The sequence below is a fragment of the Rhinopithecus bieti genome, unplaced genomic scaffold (assembly GCF_001698545.2).
Source record: "Rhinopithecus bieti isolate Rb0 unplaced genomic scaffold, ASM169854v2 scaffold_11401, whole genome shotgun sequence".
Classification (NCBI taxonomy): domain Eukaryota; kingdom Metazoa; phylum Chordata; class Mammalia; order Primates; family Cercopithecidae; genus Rhinopithecus; species Rhinopithecus bieti.
Window position 1 is genome coordinate 1,786,061 of NW_016807151.1, and position 9,178 is coordinate 1,795,238.

At 45.4% G+C, this 9,178-nt stretch overlaps 1 protein-coding gene across 3 annotated transcripts in view; it reads left to right on the top strand.

The window, feature by feature from the left end:
* ATP6V0A4 (ATPase H+ transporting V0 subunit a4) overlaps window positions 1-9,178 on the top strand; it is a 93,027-nt gene that overhangs the window by 10,443 nt on the left and 73,406 nt on the right. Inside the window, exons 2-3 of one of the 3 annotated variants that reach the window (XM_017880383.1) lie at window positions 3,170-3,258; window positions 7,537-7,624. The exons of 1 other annotated variant lie outside the window; for it this stretch is intronic. In XM_017880383.1, the coding sequence (XP_017735872.1) occupies window positions 7,600-7,624 (25 nt within the window). In that variant the 5' untranslated portion in view covers window positions 3,170-3,258; window positions 7,537-7,599. The remainder of the gene's footprint in view (window positions 1-3,169; window positions 3,259-7,536; window positions 7,625-9,178) is intronic. One more of the 3 variants, XM_017880385.1, reaches the window with a different exon arrangement.

Here is a 9,178-nt window from a genome sequence, read left to right on the forward strand (position 1 = left end):
GAGTCTTGCTCTGCCACCCAGGCTGGAGTGCAGTGGCCGGATCTCAGCTCACTGCAAGCTCCGCCTCCTGGGTTTACGCCATTCTCCTGCCTCAGCCTCCCGAGTAGCTGGGACTACAGGCGCCCGCCTCGTCGCCCGGCTAGTTTTTTGTATTTTAAGTAGAGATGGGGTTTCACCGTATTAGCCAGGATGGTCTCGATCTCCTGACCTCATGATCCGCCCATCTCGGCCTCCCAAAGTGCTGGGATTACAGGCTTGAGCCACCGCGCCCGGCCAAGCCATCAGATCTTGTAAGACTCATTTCCTATTATGAGAACAGCACGGGAAAGACCCGCCCCCATGATTCAATTACCTCCCACCGGGTCCCTCCCACGACAAGTGGGGATTATGAGAGCTACAATTCAAGATGACATTTGGGTGGGAACACAGCCAAACCATATCACTTTCCTATAAAGAAAGCAGCACATTATAGAGTTTGGTATAGCTGCATTTGACCTGTCCTGCTTCTTAAGGTCGTTAGTTGGACTTCTGCCTCAAGGACTGGTTTCTTACTAATTTTTAAGACAGCCAGCTCTTCTATGGGATAGCAACAGAGCTAGCCCAGATAGAAAAGTTTGTGAGTTATTGGCATCAAACAGGTAAGGGCATTTTAAGGTGAAGTTAATAAACAGTTGGAAGGGAGGGCTTTTCAGCTGTCAACTCTATGATTGGCAATTTCTGGTTCTCTACAAATAGTCTTATCATTTGTGCAGAATATTTCTGTTGGCACAACAATCTGAGCCTGTGGTCAGATTCATCTTTTGTTTAATAAACAGATATGTTTGTTCTCAAAGAGTAACTTTAAGCTAAAGTTTTTGGAAATAAGCTGCAGGTTTGTGATAAATATTCTGCCAATTTTTCTTCTCCAGTTTTGTTCACGTACAACTGAAAGGAACCAGATAGTCAAGTCAATGATTTTTTTTTTTTTTTTTTGAGACGGAGTCTCGCTCTATTGCCCGGGCTGGAGTGCAGTGGCCAGATCTCAGCTCACTGCAAGCTCTGCCTCCCGGGTTTATGCCATTCTCCTGCCTCAGCCTCCCGAGTAGCTGGGACTACAGGCGCCTGCCACCTCGCCTGGCTAGTTTTTTGTATTTTTTAGTAGAGACGGGGTTTCACAGTATTAGCCAGGATGGTCTCGATCTCCTGACCTCGTGATCCACCCGTCTCGGCCTCCCAAAGTGCTGGGATTACAGGCTTGAGCCACTGCGCCCGGCCAGTCAAGTCAATGATTGTTTGGATCTGTCTTCCAAACATCCAAAGACCTCTCTCTCACTGCGTTTTCTGGCCTCTTCTACAACTTTCCTTCATTCTCTTTCTCTTTTTTCTTTTTCCTTTTTTAAGACAGAATCTCACTCTATTGCCCAGGCTGGAGTGCAGTGGTGTGATCACAACTCACTGTAGCCTCCACCTCCTGGGGCTCAAGCCATCCTCCTGCCTCAGCCTCCTGGGGCTCAAGCCATCCTCCTGCCTCAGCCTCCTAAGTAGCTGGGACTACAAGCATGTACCACCACACCCAGATAATATTTTTTATTTTGGTAGAGATGAGGTCTTGCTCTGTTACCCAGGCTAGTCTCGAACTCCTGGGTGTAAGCCATCCTCCCGCCTCAGCCTCTGGAAATGCTAGGATTACAGGTGTGAGTCACTGCGCCTGGCCTCTTTTTTCTTTTTTGAAAATGCTTTGTCCATGTTTCATTTTATTTATGTATTTATTTAGAGACAGGGTCTTGCTATGTTGCCTAGGTTGGAGTACAGTGGCTATTAGCAGGTATTACGGCCTCAAACTCCTGGGCTCACAGTGTATTATGGCCTCGAACAATCACAGTGTATTATGGCCATGAACTCCTCGGCTCAAGTGATCCTCCCACCTCAGCCTCCTTAGTAGCTCGGGCTACAGGTATGCACTACCATGCCTAGCTCCTCACCTTCTCTTGTCCAGCTGCCTCTAGGTTGGTTGGTTGGTTGGTTGGGAACATAAGAGTCCTGAGTCAAGAGTCCTGGATTCCAGTTTTCATGTTGTTACTTGGAGTGTGACCTTGGAGAAGTCATGTAATCTTGGTGTCGATGCGACTTTCCAGGAGGGGAACACAAGGGGAAAAATCCTTCCATCATTTGTGGGGAGACTTTTCTCTGGGGTCCGCAGGACTCTGCAGAGGGGATACATGATGCCCAGAAGGGGTTTTGCTATGTATAGTTCCTAACACAAAGGGATGTTAAGTCCTGTGAGAAACAACTGGAAAGCTACCGTGATGCCATGAAAAGACCCTGAAATGCAGAGCCTTGAGTTCTGCTTCCAGAGGACCTTAGGCAAATCGCATCCGCTCCCTGGAGTTCTATTTTCTCATCTCTAAAGTAAGGAGACTGAATCAGATGATCTCGAAGTTTCTTCTAGTGGTAGATTTCTATGACTCTGTAGTCAATGCAAGATATTAAATGGAGAAAGAAGAGAAACAAGTCAGTACATTTAAATGATTAGTTTTTTCTTTTTTAGAAAGTGGAGGTGGAAATCTTGGTAAAAAACTTACTTGTGTAATTGAGAGTAAATATTATTATGGAAAAGGCAAATAATTGAGGAGGTGCTCCCAAGTGAAAAACTTAGGCTAGGGCCGGGTATGGTGGCTCATGCCTGTAATCCCAGCACTTTGGGAGGCCGAGGTGGGAGGGTTGTTTGAGCCCAGGGGTTTGAGACCAGCCTGGGCGACATAGGCAGAATCCCTCTCTCTCAATCTTAGGCTGTAGGTAAAAAATCCATCCATGATAAACTTCAGGGCATTCTGTTATCTCTCTTTTTTTTTGTTTTCCTGAGACAAGGTCTCACTCTGTCGCCCAGGCTGGAGTGCAGTGGTGCAATCTTCATTCACTGCAGCCTCCACCTCCCTGGCTCAAGCGATCCTCCCACCTCAACCTCCTCAGTAGCTAAGACTATAGGTGCATGCCACAAAGCCCAGCTAAGTTTATTTTTTGTAGAAACAGAGTCTCGCTATGTTGCCCAGGGTGGTTTCAGACTCCTGGGCTCAAGCAGTCCTCCCACCTCGGCCTCCCAAAGTGTTGGGATTACAGGTATGAGCCTTCATGCCCAGCCCATTCTGTTCTCTTTATGATAAAACTTCATTTTCCTAAATCTCATTTCCAGTTCCTCTGTGATGTGGCAAGTGAAGACAGGTATGAAAGGAATGTAAAGCAGCTTTGCTCTGAAGAGAAGAAGAGAGAGACACAGCCAAGGTACGCTGAGGTGGAGAACAGGGAAGCTGGAGGGCTCCGTGGTGGAGGAGGATCTTCTCCTAAGGAATGAGGTGGTCGTGTGCTGAGGGGTGTGGGGAGGAGCAGAGAGTAGAGGAGAGTGGAGCTGTCTGAGAGCCACTGGGAGGGCTCTGTGTCCTAGGACGTGATCTAGAAGACAGAAAGTGGTAGAACAGCAGGAAATGCCCCACTGACGTTGGATGGCAGCAGTGAGCACTGAGACACATTCCTGGAAAAAGTCATGGCCAGGAGAAAGTGGAAATGTGCATGGCAGGGACGATCCTGGTTCCAGCATCCGTAGATTTGATCTCAGTGTGCTGATTCATGAACTCTTGGACCTTACTATCAATGAATTGCATTCAGTGACCTTACTATCAATGAATTGCATGTGTGTGTTCGTGTGTGTGTGTGTTCGTGTGTGTGTGTGTGTGTGCATACAATGGAGGAAGTTGAATGCCATTCCCTCTTTTTTTTTTTTAGCAACCTCAAATCATTCTTTTCTGTCTCAAGCACTTTGTTTATGAGTGCGTATTGTAAAGGATGGTGGGTGGCAGAGTCAGTGCCTGGCCAGCAGTGAAGAAGTATTCAGCTTGGCCGGGTGCAGTGGCTCACACCTGTAATCCCAGCACTTTGGGAGGCCGAGGCAGGTGGATTGCTTGAGGTCAGGAGTTCGAGACCAGCCTGGCTAACATGGTGAAACCCTGTCTCTACTAAAAATACAAAAAATTAGCCAGGCGTAGTGGTGCGCACCTGTAGTCCTAGCTACTCAAGAGGCTGAAGAAGGAGAATCACTTGAATCCAGGAGGTGGAGGTTGCAGTGAGCTGAGATCACGCCACTGCACTCCAGCCTGGATGACAGAGCAAGACTCCACACCCCACTCCAAAAAAAAAAAAGAAAGAAAGAAGTTTTCAGCTTGAGTGGATGATAAAATAAATTATTTGAATGAAGGCTGTCTGGAGGGAATTCAGTTCAGAAAAATCAGATGCTGTTTTTAGAAAAGTCAGATTGTTACTTTTCCAGCTAGATTATTATTTTTGGATTAATTTGTCCTTTGTCATTTTCTAAATTACAATGATCTCCTCCTGTAAATTGATCTTGTACAGCTGAACATGTGATCGTGCGCAATAGTTTCCTAATCCTGGGTACAAGGATGTGAGAACACAGGAAACCCTGTGTCTAAAGGAATGCCTGCTTTAAGGCACGTAAGTGGAATGCTCATCTCTTCACCCTCAAGAGCCATTCTGTAGAAAGTCCTCAGGGCATGAAAGTGCCTTGCCAGGGACCTTTGAGGCCAAGTGTAAAGCATTTGGAACTGGCAGTGTGCCCCAGACTTATCTAAGGAATGGAACAGTGGCCTGAAACACCAAATGTCAAAAGCAATGTTAGTCTGGATAATATAGAGGATCGATTCTGCCCTAAGAAAGTTGTTTCTCTCAAGACCTAATGCTGAATTTAAATATTATTTTCCTTTGAAGTATTGAGTTGACTTTGAGAGTACATAAAAATATTATGTTTAGGCTGGGCGCGGTGGCTCACGCCTGTAATCCCAGCACTTTGGGAGGCCGAGGCGGGCGGATCACGAGGTCAGGAGGTTGAGACCACCCTGGCTAACACAGTGAAACCCCATCTCTACTAAAAATACAAAAAGTTAGCTGGGCAAGTTAGCTGGTGGGCGTCTGTAGTCCCAGCTACTCAGGAGGCTGAGGCAGGAGAATGGCGTGAACCCGAGAGGCGGAGCTTGCAGTGAGCCGAGATCGCACCACCGCACCCCAGCCTGTATGACAGAGCGAGACTCAGTCTCAAAAAAAAAATTTATATATATATATAATGTTATATATAATGTTTAATGATTCGTAGGAGGATTCCTTTCTTTTTAAAAAATTCAATGACACAAATAATTAGAGAAATAAGGCTGTATTATCTGGCTTTGGGCAAGTCACTTAGCCTTACTGTGTCTTACTTTTCTGCAAGAGTGGATTGGACTAAATCATCTATAACTGACCTGCCAACAGACACCCTTTTGGGGGCCAGAGCTATGTTTGGTTCTTCTCTCCTCCTTTCCTTCTTCCTTTACTCTTGAGCTTCACAGTAGGGAACTTAGAAAATTTACTCTGGTTTTGGACAAATTGGACTGTGTTTGCTAACGCTTGGCCTGTTTCAACTTTCCAAGAATCAGCAATGCTATGAAATGTTGCACATAAAAAAATGGAGCTCAGACGGGAAACTTCTAGAGAAATGTCAAAGATGTCATGGTTCAAAGAGATTGTCTCAAATGTACCTCATGGGTAAGAAAAAGTAGGAGTTCCCATTTTAAAAGTTATTTTTATGAGACAGGGTCTTACTCTATCACCTTGGCTGGAGTACAGTGGCACAATCATGGCTCATTGCGGCCTTGCACTCCTGAGCTCAAGTGATTCTCCCGCCTCAGTCTCCTGAGTAGCTGGGACTACAGGTGTGCACCTCTATGCCCGGCTAATTTTTAAATTTTTTGTATAGATGAATTCTCACTATTCTGCCCATGCTGGTCTCAAACTCCTGGGCTCAAGCGATCCTCCTGCTTCAGCCTCCTAAAGTGATGAAATCACAGACATGAGCCATGTGCCTGGCCCCATTTTTAAAATTTTAAATTAAAAAAAATTTTTTTAATAGAGACAGGGTCTTGCTATGTTGCCCAGACTGGCCTTGATTTCCTGGCCTCAAGCAATCCTCCCGCCTTGGTCTCCCATAGTGCTGGGGTTATAGGTGTGAGCCACCGTACCCATTTTCTAGATGTATTTCCCAACTAGAACTCACATAATTTGGGGAAGGGAAGTTATCAGCTGTCTCTTCTCTTGAAAAAATAAATAAAGCCCTCTCCTGATGCTTCATTTCCTCTTCAGCTGCTGCCCTACTCCCTCCTTTCTCTTCACAGTTGGTGTTTTTAAAAGAAAGTTATAGTTGATTTCTGTGCCCATCTTTTTTTTTTTTTTTTGAATGGAGTCTTGCTCTGTCCTTCAAGATTGCACCACTGCACTCGAGCCTGGGTGATAAGAGCGAGACTCGTCTCCAAAAAAAAGAGAAAGAAAAAAAAATGAAAATCTGAAAGAATCAACCAAAAAAAAAGCCTTCCTGGAACTAAGTAAGTTTTTGTAGAACAAATCTCTTTTTCTCCATACCTGTATATAAGAACCAGTAGAAGCAGGGTGCTTTTAGCTAATACACCTTCATGGTCCTACCTCAAGGGAATATCAAGTTTCTAGCCTTGTGTCATAATTTAGTTTGTAAGGATCTTAATCATCTCTTCTGTGCATCAAATATCACAGTGGTCTATTACACTGAAGACAATATGCTGATTGGACCCAGTGAGCAAGAATAACACAGTGTAGACTTATTGATAAGACATTTGGATGTCAGAGGGTAGGAAATAAATCAGACAAAAATTTAGGGGACTTCTATCTCAGTGAAATTTCTTTTTTTTTTTTTTTACTTTTTTTCTTTTGAGACAAAGTCTGGCTCTTTCACCCAGGCTGGAGTGCAGTGGCGTGATCTCGGATCATAGCAGTCTCAACCTCCTGGGATCGAGTGATCCTCTCACCTCAGCTTTCAAGTAGCTGGAAGCACAGGCATGCACCACCACGCCCAGCTAATTTTTGTTTATTTTTCATAGAGATGAGGTCTCACTATATTGCCTGGGCTGGTCTCAAATTCTCTTTCCCCAGCCATCCCTGACATTGCCCAATAGGCTCATGAACAAAGTGGCTATGGTGGCAGGAATGGAGGTTGTGCATGGGCTCAGCAACGTGGACTTCCACTCACCAAGGCCAGCCTGGCTACGGCCACTGCTGAGTGCCCAATCTGCCAGCAGCAGAGATCAACACTGAGCCCTCAAGATGGCACCATTCCCTGGGGTGATCAGCCAGCTATGGTACTGGGGGGTCCATAGACCGGTACCAGTCCATGGCCTGTTAGGAACTGGGCCACATAGCTGGAAGTGAGTGGGTATTTCCACGTGAGCCTCCACCTCCTGTCATGTCAGCAGCACCATTAGATCCTCAGAGGAGTGTGAACCCTATTGTGAATTATGCGTGAGAAGAATCAAGGTTGTGTGTTCCTTGCAAATCTGATGACTGGTGATCTGAGATGGAACAGTTTCATCCCCAAACCATCCCCAACCCCATCCGTGGAAAAACTGTCTTCCACAAAACAGGTCTCTGGTGCTAAAAACGTTGGGGATTGCTGCTTGACTGCATCTCTTAGTATGACCCCGCTCTATAATTAAGGTCAATGGGAAACTGCAACAACACGACCCAGGCAGAACTACAGATGGCCCACACTCTTCAGGAATGAAAATTTGGGTCACTCCACCAGGTAAAGAACCACGACCAGCTGAGGTGCTTGCTGAAGGTAAAGGGAATATAGAACAGATATTCTGTAGTATAAGTAGTTATAAATACCAGATGCAAGCACTTCACCAGTTCCAGAAACAAGGACTATCATTGTCGATCACCATCTTTTCCCTTATTTTTTATGAACACACTTGTGCATATATATACACACATATTAAGCAAATATCTGTGTTCTCTCTTTTCCTCTTATCGTGAGATGTAAGATGTATTGATTTTATATCAGTATTTAGCTGTTGTTAATTTTACATCATAGTAATGAAGTTATGGGGTATCAGGAGAAGAGTAAACACCACTCAAGCAGTTTACTTCCTCTTCTGGGGAAGAGATTAGTGCGTTTTTAGTCGTATCATGTTGGGCAGAATTATGACCCTGCCATTGTCTTTATTTGGAGATTAAGGTGGTTTAAGAGTTGCGTATAAGTGCCAAGTTGACAAGGGTTGGACTTGGGAAGGTTAATTTTGTGGTCAACTTGAGTGAGCTAAGTGATGCCCACATAGCTGGTGAAACATTGTTTCTGGGTGTGCCTGTGAGGGTATTTCTCAAATAGATTTGCATTTGAACAGGTAGACTGAGTAAAGAAGATATTCCATCTACGTGTCTATCCTTCCACCAATACCACAGTCTTTTTTTTTTTTAAAGACAGGTGTCACTTTGTCACCCAGGCTGGAGTGCAGTGGCACAATCATGGCTCATTGCAGCCTCGACCTCCCCAGGCTCAGGTAATCCTCCCAAGTTGGCTTTCCAAGTAGCTGGGATCACAGGCACACACCACAAACCTGGCTAATATTTTTATTATGATTATTTGTAAAGATGATGGTCTCACTGTGTTGCCTAGGCTGGTCTGAAACTCCGGGGCTCAAGCAATCCGCCTGTCTTGGCCTCCCAAAATGCTGGGATTACAGGCATGAGCCATCGCGCCTGGCCCAATATTATGGTCTTGATTACTGGTGCTGTACAGTAAGTCTTGAAGTTGGGTAGAGTGTTTCTCCCACTTCATTCTTCTGTTCACCAGATCTCTGCTGATACCACCCTGGCTGGAGGGGCAGAGATGCCTGCTTACTGCTCCGCCTGTGATCTTCACCACCAATGATGAGGGGAGGGGAGCTTATTACCAATGGATGGGGGTAAAAGTTCTGATTAGGTTTCTTCTGACACCCCCAACAGGGGCGAACAAGGGAGCCTTATTACCACAGAGTGGGGCTGAAGTTTAGCCCCCCATTTGGCCTGGAAGTCTCGGCTCCCCACTTGGGCTTTGCTGGCAATGGGGTAGGGGGCAGGGGCCATAGTTTTGTTCTGTGGCATTTAACTGGATTCAAGTGATTATTGTCTGAAAGTTTTCTTTCTTGGCAGACTACCCCTTTCCTGGTCCTTTTGCTAGAGCAAGCAGGCTTTCTTTGAAACTTCTCTGCTGCACATGTCCTGGTTTCTGCCACACTGAGTCTGGAATATATAGATTGTTTATCTGTCCCTTATCTGAAATGCTCAGACCAGAAGTGTTTTAGATTTCAGATTTTTT